This window comes from Oreochromis aureus, linkage group 15 (assembly GCF_013358895.1).
Source record: "Oreochromis aureus strain Israel breed Guangdong linkage group 15, ZZ_aureus, whole genome shotgun sequence".
NCBI classification, from domain to species: Eukaryota; Metazoa; Chordata; class Actinopteri; order Cichliformes; family Cichlidae; genus Oreochromis; species Oreochromis aureus.
In genome coordinates, this window is record NC_052956.1 from 13,644,187 (window position 1) to 13,663,459 (window position 19,273).

Below are 19,273 nucleotides of genomic sequence, written 5' to 3' on the forward strand. Positions count from 1 at the left end.
ACCTTTGACCTGCCACAAGGACTGCTCAGACTTTGGAACCAGGGCAACACATTTGCAAGTCCCTGCAATCACATACAGTATGTCGTGAAAGCTATAAAAGCCATAAGGCGAAAGCACAAGAATTAGTCTTCAGAGAAAGAGGGGGACTCTACTTACCTTAAGGCTTCTAGGAGCTTAACCCATGATGTTGGGTTACAAGCTCTGCCTTGTGCTGTTTCTGGGCACATGCACACTAGCCCGTGAGTACAATATATATATATTTTTTAAAGGCAGTGGATTTTTAAAACTTAGACCTGTATGTGACTTAAATCTGCTTGTTTAAAAATATGTAACGGATGCTTTTTTTTAGCTTTGTGAAAAGTTGGCAACTTGCTCTGAAATGGAAAACATATTTTACAAATTTGAGACGATGATATTTGATACCGTTTATGTCTCTTACGTTTTTTAAAATAGAGCAAAACAAATGTGTAACTATTTAATTAGACTTCGACATATAAAATTTTACAGTAAATATTGTTAGTTTGTGTCAAGTGTTTTGCAAGGCATTGACAAATAACATGTTTTTTTTTATTATTAGTAGTATTTATTAATGTATTTAACTTGTAGCTTAAACATTCACCAAACAAAAATCCCCAGTTTCCCCCCAGTAGGAGACACAAATTCCTTAGGGCTTGCATAAGACAGCGTATTTGACATAAAATCTGCCAAATCGAATGCGCAGAGGCTCACGCTTGGAATAAGAGAGCAGCCAAAAGTGGCATAATTACTGTATTCAATCATTTACACTTGTGTTGTTGCACTGTAACGGCAACTTGTGCGTTTGTTTGGGGTTTTTTCGTTTTTCAGAGCAAGATGTTGGAAGTGTTGAGGAACCATCTCCAGCCTGCTTTTGTGAGTTTCTTTGTTGTCATTGTTTGAAAGTAAACATTTTATAATGTGTAATTTAATATTATCAAGTGGGAAAATTGAAATGGGAAGCTTGAAATATTTAATTTCCTAGAACGTATATAAAGAACTACGCATTAAAGATTTGGCTTCAGTTCCAAAAGTCCTGGATGTAAAGCTTTGGTTTGAGTGGAGCTATCCTTGGAAGTTTTTATTTTAGTTAAGCGTTTGATAAACTGGCTGTTGTTGGTCTAACTGTCGCTGTAAATGCTTTAAATACTTTTCAGTGGCCAAAAGATACAGGCACTTCAGAAGATTTGTGTATGACTACGAAGCTGAGACCTTTAACACTGTGAATGGAGCTACAGACAACAAAAGCGGCCCCAAAGTCTCCTGCACAGTAAGTCTTCGAGCTTAGATCATTGCTGGGGGGGGGAAAAACAGCAATCTCATGACCCCGAATGTAAAACAAGAAGTCCAAACAAACTGTTTATTCTGCTGCGCAGGTTGAGGTTGATGTGCCCCAGACCTGTAGCTTCATCCTCCGCACAACAGAGTGCTCTCTGAGTGAGGCTGTTGGCATTGATGATGAGGGGAATCCACTGTATCGTCCTGCTGCCGAAGCTGAGGCTTTCAAAGCTGCCATGGAGAAGTGAGTCATCTTGTTTGTAGGGAAGAGTTATCTATTTCTTTAATTGCTCTCAGAAATTAGGATCCAGGGTAACTGAGGAAATCAAAGAGTGACCTGAATGGCAGGCTGTAAATGATGATCTGTCCACGTCAACAGAAACACTCTAAAGATCACAGTCGAAGGACAGACAGATGTCAAGCTGTACCCTGAGGACGATGAGCCCGTCAACATCCTCAACATCAAGAGAGGAATTGTCTCTGCTCTCATGGTGCCTGTGATGGAAGAGGAAAAGAACAATGAAATGGTAGCTCCCCTCACTTGTTTATTACTTGATTTCTTCTTTTTTGGGGATATTTTCATAGCTTCATAGTTGGCAATTAAATCAGGCCAAGTAGAGCCTGATTCAGTTTGTTGTTTAGTCATGCACAGATAAGTTGCACAAGGAGCAGATAAGCTGGCCCAGTCAGAGCAGATAAATACACTGTTGTAACAGCATGTTCCAACAATGACAATCTTTAGCAACAGCTCAAAGTCCTAGATAACTTTATCTTGTTATTGACATATGGTGCTCTCATAATGGGAGGTAATCTATAAGAATGATTGATTACCTGATTTAAGAGATAAGTTAAAGGAAAGAAAGCACGTCCACAGGTCCAGTTCTTACAGCTTGAATATTGAATTGTTTTGAACATCCTAATCATTTCCAGCCCACCGTGCACGGAGTGTGCTCCACCGACTTCACCGTCAACAACAGACAGGACATTGCTACTGATGTGACAGTCAGCAGGGATCTGTCCAGATGTGACTGGTTCACTGCCCGCAGACAGGACACCAGTCCCCTGGCTCTCGTCTCTGGCATGGTAAGAGTTCACACAACAATCTGACACTGCCATCACAAACTCAGGCCAAGAGTCAAAATATCAGCACTCAATCCTCAGTGGAAAACAATATGGTCTGATTACATTATTAAAAGAACCCAAGCTATATTTTCATAGTATAAAACCACAAAGCAGACATCCATCCCTTTTTTCTTCACACGTCAAGCCATAAAGTACATCTACATTTCCCAGCATTCTACGTTCTCCAAACTTCTGACAAAACATTGATTTTTTTTTTTTTTTTTTTTTTTTTTTGCCTGTCAGAAATACGGCCTGTCCAAGCTGATCAGGAGCACTCAGAGCTGTAACTACATGTTTGACAACCAGAAGAAACACATGACCAGTGGAACCTGCACAGAGAAACACATCTTCCTGCCCCTGTCCCATGAGTAAGTTTTATTTTGACTTTTTGTATATTTTTCATGAATAATTTTGTGAATTCTCTTTGAAATCTAACGCACATTTGGGGATTTCTGTCTTCTGAAAAAAGAAACCAATATGGAATTTCCGCTATGGTGAAGCAGACTGTGACTCTGAGAGCGACTGCCAAGATCAACGACAGAATCTTTGATCACAGTGAGTGCTTCTGTTGTGTGAAAACAAATTTTGTAAAAATGGGGGAAAAACTAATATAAATATTCTATGTGTGTCTCTAACATCCACATTCTAATAGATTTTCCACTGCTTGTGATTTATTTCTGTACAGATGAGGACAATGTCAGGTACTTGCCAATGGATGTTGTTGACGACAAATCCCCAGTGCAAACCATGGATGCTGTCGCTGCCACAATGCAGAAGCTGAACTCTCTGTCAGAGACCAACGAGGGCGAGAAGCGCGCCGGCCTTTTCCGCCAGCTGGTGTCAGAGTTTCGTGGCCTGAAGGGGGACATCCTGAACTCGGCTATTGTTGAGATGACAGATATTTCACCCTCTCTGACGTGGCAAGCTCTGGCTCAGTGTGGTACACCAGAATGCACCAGCGCCATGCTCAAGCTTCTCAGGACCTTTGATGGAGACGCTGTTGAGGTTGATGCTGTAGTCTACGCCCTGGGGCTGCTGCCGAACCCTTCCCGCCAGATGGTGAAAGACTTGCTGGCAATGGCTCAGTACAAGCAGAGCAAACCCATCATGTATGCTTTGAGCAATGCAGCCAGGAAGTAAGTGAACATACTGTACATATATGACATTCTGAAGGACGCTCTCCTCAATGCAGTAACAGTGAATTGTGGTGCCTGTTTTAAATTAATACATGATCCCTAATGTCTATCTTTGCCTCTAGACTGTATAAATCTGAGGGAGTCACTCCAGAGATCACAGCTGTCTACAAATACATTGCTTCTCTTCTGGGTGCAGACTGCGCTGGTGACAAAGACCTGACTTTCCTGACTTTAAGGGTAGGTAACAAGACGTGAATAAGAATAAATTTTCATTCAAGAAAACTTTATTATATCAAGACAATACAGAGGGGAAAAAACACTGATGCCACATTTCCTGAAGACAAAGATAAACATTTTTTCATGGGAACATTTAATTGCATGATTTATGATTTGCTTTAATATTCTGTCCAGGTTGTTGGTAACATGGGAGACGCAATGGAGGCCGTTGATCCTGCTATTAAGACCACCCTGCTCAAGTGCATGAGACAGCCTGCAACCACTTTGTCCGTGCAGCTGGCCGCCATCCAGGCTTTCAGGCGCATGTCTGTGACAGATGAGGTAACTAACCACATTCCTCTTCTACATGAACAGTCTCCTTGCTTCCCAGTTTTATAGTGGAGACAAGCTGCAGCTACAAAGACCATTAAGTCACTGTTTTTTCACATTGTTTTCCTGTCCAGATTCGTGCCAACCTCCAGAGGGTCAGCCAGTATTCCAAGGGCGCTGTACAGAAACGTCTGGCAGCTTATCTGACACTGATGAGAAACCCCGAGGACAGTGACATTGAGGTGGTGAAGAAGCTGCTTAACCAAGAGCAGAACGAGCAGATCAGGGCTTTTGTGTCCTCCCACATCTACAACATCATTTCCTCGACTGATTCAGAGACCAAAAAGTAAGAATAAAGCATTTTTCAGCTTAACGTGTTGTTCTATACTAATATAGCGCCGATTTGGGCACCCATCTATTTACACTCAGCTAATAGTTTTACTTTTAATCTTCACTCCAGGCTTGGTGAGAAAATAATGGATGCCCTGCAGGACACAGAAGTTTCTACACACAGTGACTACACCACAAAATCTCGCAACTATGAGCTGGGAATGGCACATGAGAGCATGGCGGCCAAAATTCAAGGCAATGTCATTTTCGATCCCAGCAGCACGTTGCCAAGGGAGGTCTTGCTGGAAACTACCCTGAATGCTTTTGGTTACAGCATGGATATTTGGGAGGTATGTACAGTGCTTTTCACATACAATTATTTATGCCATTTCAAATTGTAGTTTTACACCTTTAACACTGAACTTTATTCATGGGGATTAATGTTATTTGATGGGACCTAACCCTAACAACTCCTGGTTCATTTTTGTATTCATATTATTAAATTATTTTTGGCAGGTTGGCATGGAAGGAAAAGGCTTTGAGCCAACCATTGAGGCTCTGTTTGGCAAGAATGGATTCTTCCCTGACACAGTGTCCAAGGCTCTGTACTGGGCTGAAGAACAGATGTCACCAAAGATCAAGGAAGTTCTGGAGAAATGGGTTGCTCCACTGAAAATAGAGGGGCAAAAGGTATATCACTCGCATAACTGTTTCTGTTAAACACTCTTAATCTGAGTGAACATATCATTGTCACTCACATCAACATATCTAACATATTGGTCCCTTTTTCTTAAGGCTCCTGAAAACCTCGCAATAGAAATTGTCCGCAACCTCAACAAGCTGGTAAAAGACCTGCTGAACCGAGAGTCCCCAGAGGCCATGGCCTACCTGAGGCTAATGGGAGCTGAGCTTGGCTACATCAAGAGCAATGAACTGAAGTCTATTGCTGAAAATGCAATGATGTATGCAAACATTTTCATGAGGATAATGCCTACAAAGGTAGTGTTCTGTAGTCATTAATATAGTGTCTATATAGATTTTTTTTTTCTTTCCCGCTGAAAAACTGTATTTGTTAACTGTATTTCTTCCTGTCAGGTCATGTCTAACCTGATTTCAAGCACTCGCAATGAGATTTTTGCCCATTACATCTTCATGGACAACAAATTCATGATGTCAACAGCATCTGGCTTGCCTCTGACATTTGCTCTGTCTGGCACCATTGCTCCTGGTGCAAAAGGAGGTCTTCGCATTACTCCAAACATGGTAAAGCTTCCATCTTTTATATTTAACCTGTGTTTAGTACTATACTAAAACAGCAATTGTTATTACAATGTTGCTGTTTTAATTGTTTGTTTCTGTGACATGTCTATAGAATTCTCAGTAATATTAATCCTGACTGTTGGTCATTTTTTCCCCACACACTTCAATTTTTCTGTGATCCCATTTGTTTCCAGGAGCTGGTGTTCATGCCCGCCATTGGAATTGAGTTCATGACTCAGATGGGAATCCATGTGCCTGAATTTGTTGTCTCTTCAGTTGAGATGCACACCAACATGTACCATGAGAGCTCTTTCAATGCCAAGATCACCATGGAGCAAAACCAGGTCAAGCTTTCCATCCCTGCTCCACAGGACACCATGAAATTCTTGAGAATCAGGTAAAAAACAATCTGATAACATACTTTGTGTAATACAAGTAAATGGTATTAATTGATATTGATTGAATAATTATAAAGAACACTAGAACCAGGGAGCATATTGCATTTTATATATTCTGTATGTTTAATAAAGTTGTTAGAAGTTGTAAAGTAATTTTGCTGTTCTTTGTTTGAAATAGCAACAAAGTTATGATTGTGGGTGCTGGGCACGCTACAGTGATCCCACACAGACTGGCCGACTCCAGCTGCAGCCCTCTCTTCTCTGGAGTCAAATACTGCACAAAAACACTTCATGGTGACGCTCCTGGCAAGACGGCTGTTCCTTACTTCCCTCTGAACGGAGAGACTGAGTAAGATGTTCTTTAAAAAGTCAGGTTTTGCTTTGTTTCTTTGTTAAACAAGAAATGGAAATGCCTTAACTATGATCATGTAACATATTTCCATTTAATGCAGAATATTGTTTAGTATATTGTGGTACAGTTGAAAACACCACCTTACTTCACCTTATATTTATACTTGGTCAAGAATAGAGATGAAAAGATTTTAGCTCATCTGAGATGGTGTTTTTAGCTGGATGTATACACATGAGATCATAGATTTCATTGCATTGGGAGAAATAAAAATTTACTAAAGACTTTATTTTTACTCAAGGTTTGCTCTGGACATCGAGCCTACTAAAGAGGTCTCTGAGTACACAGCCAGTATCACCTATGGTGAAGAAAAGGATGGACGCCACAAAGTTAATTCTGTGAAGATGACCCTGAAAGCCGAAGGTATGAATATTGCTTTTTTAAATCAAGGATTTTATTACATGTGCTGCCTCTTTCTTTTCTTTTCTTTCCTTTTTCTTTTTTTCAGTTATACAGATAAGTGATTAACCTTTTTCTGACTCTGTGACTTCAGGTGCTCAACCAACTGAGGCTACAGTTACCATGAAATACAACAGGAACAGAAATGTCTTCAGCACTCAAATCTACATACCTGACTTTGATGTTGAGGCGGGCGTCAAGCTCGGCATGACAGATAGCAATGCCAGAGGCAAATCCATTACCCTCGAGATCTCCAACAAGAACGTGCCTCAACTCACTTTGACAGGCCGTGCCAAGTGAGTAAACCCAGCAAAATCTTTCCTTAAACTGTTGAGTTACTTTACTATAATTCCACAGACCTCATTGCAGAAATTAACTGCTTTTTTATATTTAATTTTAGGCTTCAGGCCATGACTGATGGCATGCTGCAGCTTCAGCTGTTAGTCCCCTCACTCAGGACAGATGCCACAGTCACTGCTACCATGAGCAAAGCTGACGGACTCACCATGGAGATCAGAAGTGATGTCAAGCTCCCAGAGATCTCCTCTATTCAGGCAGTCACCTTCAAATATGGTAATTTTGCTCAAGAAGAGTGGTAATGGAGCTCAAAGAATGGCACAGTTCAAAACACTGTCTTTTTGCTGTCACAGGTGAAGAGCAGGTTGAGGTTCAGCTGACGTCCAACATGAATGCTGAAACAAAAGTCCCAGTGCATTACACTAAGGTCCTCGAGGCCTGGCTCAGGAAGACTGCAGAGGATGTTATGGACCAGCGGGTTGTCAAGACTGATATGAAACTACGACACATCCTCAACAAAGGACTTGAGGTAAAAATAATTTTATTCTAACTGAATGTTTATTTCGTAGTTTTTAGTTTGTCCAGACTGAATCATAAGAAATATGATGTGTTTTAATCAGGCCAGCAATATCTGGATGGACAAAGTCTCAGCTGATTGTCCCTATATGGCGAGACTGAGGAACAGCTTAACTATGATGGAATTGCCATCTGTGCCTGAAAACCTGTTCATGAACCTGTAAGTGAAGCAAAACCATTAATTAGTATCTTCATAATTGTTATGATAATAAAAAAAACTTTCAAACCTTATACAGAATAAATACAACATTTTAACAAGTTCCCTACTTTCACCATTTCAACAGTGAAAGCACACTGAGATACCAGTTCAACCAGGACCGTCTGACTATCACCATCCCAGTTCCTTTTGGGGGCAAATCATCTGAGGAGCTGAGGATACCTCAAATGGTCACCACTCCACACATTTCCATGCCGAAGTTGGGCATAGATTTTGCCCCACGAGGAATCCAAATCCCAACTTTTAACATCCCATCTGACTATGATCTCACCCTGCCTCTGATGGGCATGGTGGAAATGGCTGCCAAGGTCGACACCAACTATTATAAGTGGGAGGCAACAGCCTATGCTGGTAACAACACTGCAGAGTCTCCAAACTATGAGGCCAAATTCAACATTATGGCTGACAGTCCGATCAAATTCCTCTCGTTTTCAGCTGAGGGTAATTATTTATTCTTTATTCTCATAAACTATACATTTGTTATTGAACAGTGCAGAAAAAACATAGACGCTGATATGAATTGTTAATTTTTTCTTTTATTTGTCTGTTCCAAAGGAGCAACCAAAGTCACTGACACAGAAGCGAAAACTATGGAATTCACTCTTGATGGTTCCCTGAAACACATGCTGATCACCACAGGTTTTAATGTTCAGGAAACCATTGCAGTCACAGACAGTTTGATGTCAACTGGCCGCTACAACGTGCATGCTGTTGCCCCTGTGGGTCTGGACACCTCCCTGACTATTACTACCCAGACGGCCCTTGACTCTAAAAAGCTTTTTGGAAATGTTAACACAAATGGAAGTGTCACTGTTGGACCCATGACTGCTACCACCACCTATCTCTACACCTTCTCGGTCGAGCCAGCGAAGAAAGAAGCAATAATGCAGAGCTCACTGAATGTGAAGTCTGAAGACCTGAAGCTTGAAAACAAGATGAAGGCATCATATGCAGAGGAGGAGCTTCTGTTTGACTCTAACACTAAAGTGAACAGCGACCCCATTGTGCACAACACCAAAATTAACCTTAGGTACAAGGATCTCAAGCTTACCATCCAGTCCAGCTCTGAGACACAGGCTGATGAGAGGATGCTTCGGAGCCAGACAGAGTTTGCTGCCTCTAGAGGACAGGCCAGTCTCAGAATAGAGAATCTAGCCGATGATACAAGCAACCGTATCTACTCACTGCTTACTGGTTCCCTTAATCCCTCAGGCTTGGAGGTCAACACTGAGGCCTCCATGAACATCTTCTCAAGCCTCGCCTCTCACAAGGGCGCCTTTTCCCTGAACACCAATGGCCTGACCACCAGCTGTACAACAACCACCCAGCACAGTCCATTCACATTTGAGAATATTTTCCATGGTACAGTTGACACTTCAAGTGCCATCATGTCTCTCACAACAAAAGGAGGCATTAAAGAAAACAAAGCAGAGCTCACCATTGGAGGCAAGATTGCAACCACAGACGTCTACCTTAACAGCAACTTTGAGGCTAACCTCTTTGATATCAACAGCAGGAACAGAGTGAACTTCAGAGTGAATGAAAATGGCTTGACTCTCTCTAACAACATGGTTGGATCTTTCAAGGAGATGAGGACTGAAAACACAAATGCACTGTCTCTTACACTGAGGTCTTTTACCCTGCAGTCCAAGACTGACAACTTGCTTGACAGCAGCAACTCTTACAAGCATGACATCACAGTCAACATGGACCGTTCTGCTGCCTCAGTTATTGTGAAAAATGACCTGAAGATAATGGAGGTTAGCTTCATGAATGATGCCCAGTTCAAGGCAGAGCCCTACAACCTGGAGCTGACTGGAACAGTGATGGGAGCTTTCTCAGAGGAAGAGCTCAAACACATCTATGAAATCAAGTTTATTGACCTGGTCCTGTCTGCAAAGTGCAACACCAACGGTAAACTCCTGGGAACTCAAATGACGCATACCACTGATATCGAGGTTGCTGGCCTGACCATGAAGTTCAACAATGTGGCTAACTTCAACTCACCATCTCTTCATCTGGACAGCAAAGTCGCAACTGTGGCTGCACCCTTCACCCTGAACATTGATTCCATTTTCAATTCAAATGGTGCAGTGAATCTGTATGGAAAGCAGAGTGGCGAATTATACAGCAAATTCCTCCTGAGAGCACAACCCATGCTTTTCACACAGTCATTTGAGTACAGAGCTTCAACCACACATGAACTAGAAGGCAGACCAACCATTACAACAAATATGGACAACAAGTTCAGCAGCATGCTGAGCCTCCAAGAGCAAAGCGTCGCACTGAAGGTGACATCTAAAGTAAATGAGCACGGCTTTGAACAGGAAATGAGTGCCTACAACAATGCAGAAAGAATGGGTGTTGAAATGGCAGGAGCAGTCTCCACTCCCCTCTTCAGTGAGTCCAGTCAAAATTATGGCATCTCTGGATTTGTGAAATATGACAAGAACAGTGACAGTCACTCTCTCCAGATCCCATTTATTGAGCATCTGCCTGCATTCGTTGAAAAGATGAAGAGCACAGTGATGGTGCTGATGGACAACAGCATTGAGATGCTAAAAGACATCAACAACAGGTATGAGATCAGTGCCAAGTTCCAGCTCAAGGTGGCAGAACTAAAGGAGGCCATTGACAACTTTGACTTCAACCTGTTTGTCCAAGACCTGAGAAAATTCATCAGCTCAATGGAAAACTTCATCACCAACCTGACATCCAAGCTCCCAACTGAAAAAGTCATGAACATACTGAAATCTATCAAAGATACCATAATAGTTTGGATGAAGAAACATGACATTGCAAACAAGTTCCAAGTGATTTACACCAAAATTGAAGAGATTCTCTCCAGCTTTGAAGTTGAAAAACAGATTGGAGCCTTCATGGATGAGATTGTTAAAATTATGAAGCAGTATCAGGTCAGGGAAAAGATTCAGCATGCATTTGATGCTCTCAGGTCAATTGACATTCAGCTTGTGATGAAAAACATAATGGTACCTGTTCAGGAGCTGTTGAATGAGCTATATGCCTTTGACTTCAAACAGCTAATTGATGACATGAGTGACTATTTCATGAGAATGATCCAGAAAGTAAAGTCCTTTGATTATGACACCCTCACCATGGAGCTGAAAGAGAAAGTGGCAGATATGAGCAAGATCCCCTGTTTTGGAAAACTTTATGGCGAGTTCAGAGTTACTTCACCTCATTATAAACTCACAACCACTGCTGACCTGGAGAACACCACAACAATTTCTGACACACCAGAGTTCAAAATGAACCTCATCTCAAAGACTACATCTACTTTGCGAATCCTTGACTTCACTGTGGATGCCAGTGCACATTTATCTGTGCCCAAGATGAGTCATTTGTCCATCTCTGAGGTCATCAAGGTTGATCAGTCGTCTTTTAAACTTGACCACAAGGGTCAAATGACCTTCTATGGTCTGACAGCTGAAGCTTCTGCTGATACTACCTCAACAGCAACAACTGAGCTCTACTCTGCAACCCTTGTTAACAATGCAGTCTTCAACATGGAAAATGGAATTTCAACCACCGTAGCCACTAATTACAAACATGACCTCAACATGCCTGCCCTTAACATCTTTAGTGAAATGGAAATTAATGAAAAGGTAGTTTTCCTGCTTAAAGATGGCTCCATCCAACTGACCTTTAACAATGTGGCCAGTGAAAAATATGCAATTCGGGACTTCTCAGATGAGGCACGCCACAAGAGCGACTTGTCAGTGATCATGGATTTCCATAAAGCCAAAGTGAGTTTCACTGGAACAACAAACAGTACCCTTCTGAAAATGAATCAGAATGTTGGTGCTGAAATATGCATTTTCAGCCACGTAGTTGTTGATGCCAAGGCTGAGACTGAAACACCTTTCATTAAAAACAGCGTTGCAGAACTCAAGTTCGAGGCAAAGGTTGAAGACATGAAAATTGATTTCTCTGCCTCTCACAGTGCACAGCTGGTTGGTCAGGTTGAAGGAACTCTCTCAAGCTCAGCCCTTGCTCTGGTCACACCTAATGAGCTTAAGCTTTATACCAAGAACACAGCAAATACCAAAATTGCCCTTCCATTAAAGCTGTCTGGAAAGATAGATCTCCAGAATGACATTGCTTTCAATGTAAGCACCAAAGTACAGCAGGCTAGTTGGACAGGTCTGGCTAGATTCAACCAGTACAAATACTCCCATGACTTTGCTGTGGACAACAGAGAAACAGAAATTAACCTGCATTCCCAAATCAAAGGCGACGCCAATCTTGATGTATTGAAGCAGCCTATCACCATTCCTGAAATTACCTTGCCATTTGTTGGCATGAAGACACCAAAAGTGGAGGACTACTCACTGTGGGAAGACACTGGTCTGGGCAATCTACTAATCACAACACAGCAAACATTTGATATGAGCTCCAAGCTGAAGTACACTAAGAACCATGAGTTGATCACCATTGACATCAATATGGATCCAGTCATCAATGCCATTAACACCAATTTCAAGACACTGCACAAGAAAATGATGAATGGCAAGGATAGGGCTGCTGCCATACTCGCTACATCATATGACAAAGCGAAGGAAGAGTATGAAAAATATAGCACTGAGTTGCCTAAAACTATTACTGTCCCTGCCTATAAGGTTCCCATGATGAACATTGAGACATCAACATTCACAATTCCCCTGCCTGACTTCACCCTCATCACAATGCCCACTCTGCGTGTGCCCTCTGCCCTACGCAAGGTAACTCTTCCAAAAATCACCCTGCCCAAAATTCAGAGCATCAAGATCCCAGTTATGGGTGATATGACCTATGAGATCTCCATGAAGACACCAATGATCACTCTCAAGACTACTGCAAGCATCCTAAACCAGGACAGCATCACCATCAAACTAGATGCTTCTTCAACATCTGAATTTGAGATCCTGAATGGAATGATTGAGGGCAACACCAATGTGAACGTGATAGGTGGATTTAAAATGGCCTCTCTCCTCAATGTGAAACATTCAATGCTAGAGGGACACCATGACAGCACCATCTTCCTAACTACTGAAAATGTAGCTATCGCCATCACAAACACAGCAAAGGTCAACATTCTTGACCTGACCATGGAAATCTATGAGGAGATTACAGGAAATCCAGAAGAAGGCCTTATTGTCTCAGTTTCCAATCCATCTGCAGGACTCATTGCAGTTCAGATGCAGGCTAAGCGACCGGCACAAGTGAAAGCAAGACTCTATGGTCGTTACCCGGTAAGATAATAGTCTACTATCGATGCACTTTCTAATTAAAGCTTTTTTTTCAACCTAAATGATATATTATTTAAATAATTAACCTATTGGTTTTCATGTGTACTGTTTAGTCTGAGCCATCCACAGACATTGATATCTTGGGTCTGAAGATGTCTGTGATCAACTCTGAGAAGCTGAACCTTCAAACAACCTGGAATATGGAAATACCATACGAGATGATGCTCGGAGCGAAGAAACAGGTGCCTGCGGTAATGGAAATAGTGTCTGAATCTGCCATCATGACATACAACAAGGTCAACAAACAAGTTAGAAGACTGGAAGGTTCCTTTGCACAGGCTAAAAAGCAGGGTAATGTGATGTTCAAGAGGGCTATTAACAGTCTCGAATCAGTAAAATCTTGCAAGATTGTGACAACTGTCACAGATAATACTGTTTTGATCCTCAAAAACTACCAGAAGAAAGTTGAAAAGTTCCTTGATGCTGTTGTTAAATTTCTGAGAGAGACTAGGTTCCAGATTCCTGGCTATAAAGAGAAGCTGTCCGGGCTTGAGGTCTATCAGAAATGTACTGCTTTTGTTGTTGATGTATCTGAAGAAGCAGTCCATAAGATTCCAGAGTACCTTTCTTCCATGTTTGCAACTGCACTTGATTATTTCCAAGCCATTGAATTCACCTTCCCAGGTTCTAACCGCATTGTCAGTGGAAAGGAAATTCTTGATGATATGTTGGTAGCTTTAAAGAAAATCCAGGACCAAGTGGTTGTTACTGTGAGAAAATTTAGAGATATCCGGCTGGAGGACATTATAAAGAAATTATCAGCAATCACGCAGTTTACCATCCAACAGAGTGAGAAGCTTCTCCAAACTCTAAAATCCCAGAATCTGGAGACACTTTCTGACTTTGTGAGCACTGCATACAACGATGCCATGAACTCTCCTGTTCTGGCTGGTGTTGTCAAGCCGGTTGAAGAGGTCTGCAGCGTTGTTATGGAATATCTAAAAGCTGTGGCTGCTAAACTCCAAAATATTTTGGCTGACATATCTAGTAAACAACTCACAGCTGACATCCAGTCCTGGATTAACTCAATGGTAAAAGGCATTAATACTCTGCAAAACAATGCCATTACATCCCTGAAGGAAAAAAGCAAAAATGTTGAAAAATATGTTAGAGTAAGTGACCAAAAAGTAGAGGTTGACATTCCTTTGCCATTTGTTGCCAAATTCAACTAAGCAACCATAGCTATCAATGATATAGGAAATAGTGTCTGTATTGACTTTCTGTGTTTTGTAACCAACGGTGCAATAGTGAATCTATTTTCATAACAGCAAACCAAACTGAGCAATAAAAATGATGCCTGTATAATGTTTGTTCCTTTACTAGTTTTCAAATTGATAAATTTGTTTATTATTTCACAGCAGACGCCCAGTGCTCCCTTTTTGTCTTGTACTATTTAAAAAAAAAAACAAACCCTGTCTGGGTATCAATAAATACAGTTTGTACTGCATTCATGTCTGTGCATTCTTTACATAAAGTTTAACATGGCTGGTTATAAAGATTGGAAGCTAATGGACTATGAATATTACTCCATGTAGTGTTTTACGTTTTCCTGTAGAGATTTAAAAAAAAGAATAAAAAGCTTACTCCCTAAAGATCACAACAATACACCCTTGCCATTAGTCATTTCTATCCTCTGGTCTAATTTTAGATAGGACACAAATAGTTTCTGTGATATACACACACACATTTCTTATAATAAAACAATCACAATAAATGTAGAAACAGAGTCATTTTGACCATGGTTATAACAATAGTTAGAAGTCAAGTCTCAAAATGTACTCCGCCTTTGGAATAATGGGACTATTTTGTCTGGGGACAGCTACAGGCTATGTGTCATCATGAGAAGTATGTGACTCATGTAAAGTGATAAATAAGTCATTGAAAGTATAAACAAGCTTAAATCTTTAAAGGGTTTGCAAATAATATGAGAATGAGTAAACTATGAGACTCTTAAAAGTAAACATATTCATAATAATGGGAACACGACTCAGTACGCTGTATACAGTGCTTAACAAATTTATCAGACTGTCTGTCATAAAAACAAGAAAATGCAAATATTTTTTTAAATCTATCAAAAATATATTTATAACTAAAACAAATGATGCTGTTATTTATTATTTATTAGGCAAATGACAAATTGAATCCAATGTTTCCAAGTACACTGGACTTCTCTGAGAACTCAAATATGAACCAAACATAACATTCAAACACTAAAACAGATTTTTCTATTCAGGAATGTTTGTAAATAAATAACTGTAGTAAAAATAATAATAATGTGCTTTAAATATTTTTTCTGCTTTTCTGTAAAATGGTAAAAGTGGAAATTCATGGATAACAACAATAATTATATTTTAGCAGTAAAAATATTTATTTTGAACATATTGTAATATTAACAAAAATGTTTTCATTATTAACAGTACTGTTAATTTTGGGAATTTGGGTCATAAATCTGTATAGTGGGGTATAATTATTCATTTTCGTATAAGTGTTATTTAATGTTGTCACTTGTTGGAGAGCAGGTATTTTGAACTAGCATAAATTTCTTTCAGCAAAACACACAAAAGTAAGTTAACTGCAAATACACAAGTACATCAGATTTACTCTTGTTTCAAAGGCCTGAATCAAAGTGATGGTTCAGTGGATCCTGATTAAAGCAAATGAAGAAAGAAATACTAATTCTCAAAATTTACCACCAGGTTCCAACTATTTTATCAGTATACGTAATGTTTCTTTGTATGATCAAAGCAAAGGGAGCTGTGTGTCAGGAAAATGCGACAAGAGTGGAAAAGTGCAGTTACTGAAACACATTGATTTTCTTTATTGACTTTCCCAGAACAGTACCACTTGTTCCCGTACATTCTGTTTTTTTCCCCTCACAAAATTTCCACTCTTTTAACTGTACCATTCTTCTACAGAAAGCATTTTGTAATTACACCGATGGCATCAAATAAACTCTTACAAAGAGATATGTTTGGCATATTCCACAATTTCCTTTTGTGTGTTTTAGTTAAATAAAAGGAGACGCAAACTGTACCATCTTATCACAAATACTAACCTAAAATCATTGCAAATCAGAGGCACATGAGGGGGGCCGGTGTGAGAAATTAACCAGTCCAGCACAATGCATTCCTGTGCTGTATGTCAGCAAAAAAAAAAAAAAAAAAGAGCCCAGCAACAGACAGCAGACAGGAGGAATGTGACTTTTAAACGCCACCGTAACTCTGGCTGGATTTTTTTTTTTTTTTTTTTGTTAAAGTCTTTTTAAACTCAGATGTACCTGCAGTGCAGTTACTTAGTAAAACACAGACAAAGTGTTTAAAGCAAAAATCCATCTTTTTTGTTTCCATGACAAGTAAAAGAGCAAAACATGAACAGTAAGAGTTTCACCCTTAACAACAGTCTCTGTAACTGATGTTCACAGTCATATGAACAAACACTCCCACCATCATGCAAGAGGACAGTTACACAACACTTATGTAGACACTGGAAAAAAAAAAAAAAAAAATCTGAATCCTTTTCACAAAAATGAAAAAAAAAAAAAAAAAAACGTCAGCTCAAAATACACTGATTTTAGCTTTCAGTAACATTTTTTGACAACATAAATTTAAGGTACATTCACTGTCATAATGGAAGACATTGAGATTTTAAGAAAAAAAAGGAAAAACTTTCTTTCTCAACTGTATTTAATTCAGTTTAACAGCTCTATACACATTCTTAATCATTAGTACTTCACATTTACCGTTTTCTCGCGTTTTAATAATCAAAGGGAAGCCCTTTAGTTTAAGTGTGTGTCACTATTACATAAGTGTTCTACAAATAGAATTGCATGAAACACTTCCAATAAAGTGTTGCCATCAGATGGCTTAATCCCACATGAGTGTGTGCTGTTGGGTCATAAACAGCAGTTTCATGACACTTTGAGAAAACGCCCTTTACCGAGCAAGGCCATCACATGCCACACCATCTCAAGTGCTTAATTGTCTCTGGGAAATATCCTCCGTGCCACTCTAAATGAAGCTGTGCCCAAACAGAAAATTTCAAGCTGTTTTTCTTTCCCCAAGTGTTTGAACGAGCAGAGACAGCTGGATGGAAATGGATGGAAATGTATGTGCTTCAAAAGATGCTGTTCAGATGTGCTGTACAGAAATATATGTACAGAGGACAGTGTGTTTGTATAAATTAGCCAAAATGAGTTAAAACTTGTGTAAAAGCATGCTTAGCAACATAAAAAAACTAAAGTAGTAAAACATGACTCCCACTTAATACTGACAGAGTTTCTGCCTGAAAACCTGCAAAACTACAGGACATTGTGGTTAGCCCTTTTCAAGACTGGTCCAGGTGTAGTCTTGTAAACTTTGAATCAAATCTAACCTGCTGCACAATTTAAAGGAAAAAAAAAAAAGACGTTTAATACAGTGGAATCAAAACTATACCTTATTTTTAGCCGTGCTCCTAACTAACAAACTCTCAAAACATAAATAACCAATTATAGCCTTGTGCTATGAAATGTCTTTGCAAAAGTGCCCTAAAACATCACAAAAACAAAAACAACAAGTTGGCAATGACTTGTAGTTTTAACAAGCTTTCTTTCTATGAGTTGCTGTAGCATCCAGGTCTTGTGCAAGATCAAACTTCAATTTCGTCATATTAAAAATAACAGTGCATTTGTTCTTTTTGTTTTGCTTGTTACACAGTATAACCTTGGCAATAAGGCTTGTGGCCTATGCAAACTTTAAAACACAAAAAAAGAGAGCAGAGTAATCTTGACTCTCCAGCAGGCCTTCGCGTCTACACGAGAAGATGCAGAAGGGGATTGAAAAGTCTCCCATTGAAATCAAACGGTTTGTGATTTTTTTCAGTCAGACTGGGATCATGTGACCCAAAAAGAACATGCCAACATGCCATAACCAGTGTATTCCCCCCCCCCCCCAAACACATTACACCCGCCATCTGATGATATTCGTGTGTGTTCCAATCAGCTCCGTTTGCAGTCATCGGTTTTGGTTCAAGCAAAGGCATCCGACTTCGAGGGAGTGTCCGAACAATGGTCACTGCCCTCACATGTCCAGACACGGACCCCAACGCAGGAAACGTCTGTTCTTGCGCTTCCCAGTAGCCCCCCGCCCAAGCCAGAGTCACTTCACATTAAAACACAGCATTTGAAACAGCCACCTGGGGTTGTTTGTCGTTTCTGTAAAGCTGCCCGTGTTGCCGTGTCAAATACTTCCCAGATCCCCTCCTTGGTTTTAGCTGAGCACTCCAAATAGTCATATGCGCCAATGCGCGTGGCCATGGCCCGGCCATCCTCTGTTTTCACTGGCTCCAGCTTCAACCGAGACAGCTCATTCTTTACGTTCTCGTCGTTGCGGAGATCCTTCTTGTTGGCCACTAATATGATGGGTACGTTCGGACAAAAGTGTTTCACTTCAGGGACCCACTTTTCAGGGATGTTTTCCAACGAGTCTGGGCTGTCCACCGAGAAGCACATCAGAATGACGTCGGTGTCCGGATAGGAGAGCGGCCGCAGCCGGTCGTAGTCCTCTTGTCCGGCTGTGTCCCACAAAGCCAGCTGGACTTGCTTGTTATCCACTTCTATGTCCGCCACGTACGTCTCAAACACAGTCGGGACATACACTTCTGGAAACTCGTCTTTGCTGAATACTATCAGTAGACATGTTTTCCCACATGCACCGTCGCCCACCACGACAAGTTTCTTTCGTATGTCTGCCATTGCTGCCTCTCCCAGTTCTCGCTCTCAAACACGGCTCAGTCCAAAGTCGGCAGTTGTAACGTTTAGTCGTGTCAACTCGAGTAGCTTTTAAACTCTAAGCAGATACTGGTCAAACTCGTCCCTCAAGCCAGTCCTTTCCACTAACTCCGGAGTCTTTTGCCACAAACTACAGCAATCTCTTTATAAAGCGTAAGGCGTTTTCCTAAATATAGCAATCCAATCGAAAATGGGGAAGTGAGATCACCGTCTG

At 40.6% G+C, this 19,273-nt stretch overlaps 2 protein-coding genes across 2 annotated transcripts; one reads left to right on the forward strand and one right to left on the reverse strand.

Moving 5' to 3' along the window:
* Nucleotides 1–112: 112 nt before the first annotated feature.
* Nucleotides 113–14,739, forward strand: LOC116324148 (apolipoprotein B-100-like). Its single transcript, XM_031744710.2, has 26 exons — nt 113–239; nt 847–891; nt 1,173–1,285; nt 1,392–1,537; nt 1,673–1,820; nt 2,224–2,376; nt 2,659–2,783; nt 2,885–2,970; nt 3,101–3,551; nt 3,674–3,788; nt 3,963–4,109; nt 4,232–4,443; nt 4,558–4,777; nt 4,944–5,117; nt 5,223–5,426; nt 5,523–5,690; nt 5,882–6,084; nt 6,264–6,434; nt 6,736–6,857; nt 6,988–7,189; nt 7,294–7,466; nt 7,544–7,719; nt 7,811–7,926; nt 8,051–8,424; nt 8,539–13,235; nt 13,346–14,739. Exons 1-26 carry the CDS (start codon nt 182–184, stop codon nt 14,462–14,464), a joined length of 9,918 nt encoding a protein of 3,305 aa, XP_031600570.2. The 5' UTR covers nt 113–181; the 3' UTR covers nt 14,465–14,739.
* A 1,342-nt stretch (nt 14,740–16,081) lies between these two features.
* LOC116324150 (rho-related GTP-binding protein RhoB) lies at nt 16,082–19,266 on the reverse strand. The gene has a single exon (XM_031744718.2). It carries the CDS (start codon nt 19,021–19,023, stop codon nt 18,433–18,435), a length of 591 nt encoding a protein of 196 aa, XP_031600578.1. The 5' UTR covers nt 19,024–19,266; the 3' UTR covers nt 16,082–18,432.
* Between the last annotated feature and the right edge of the window lie 7 nt (nt 19,267–19,273).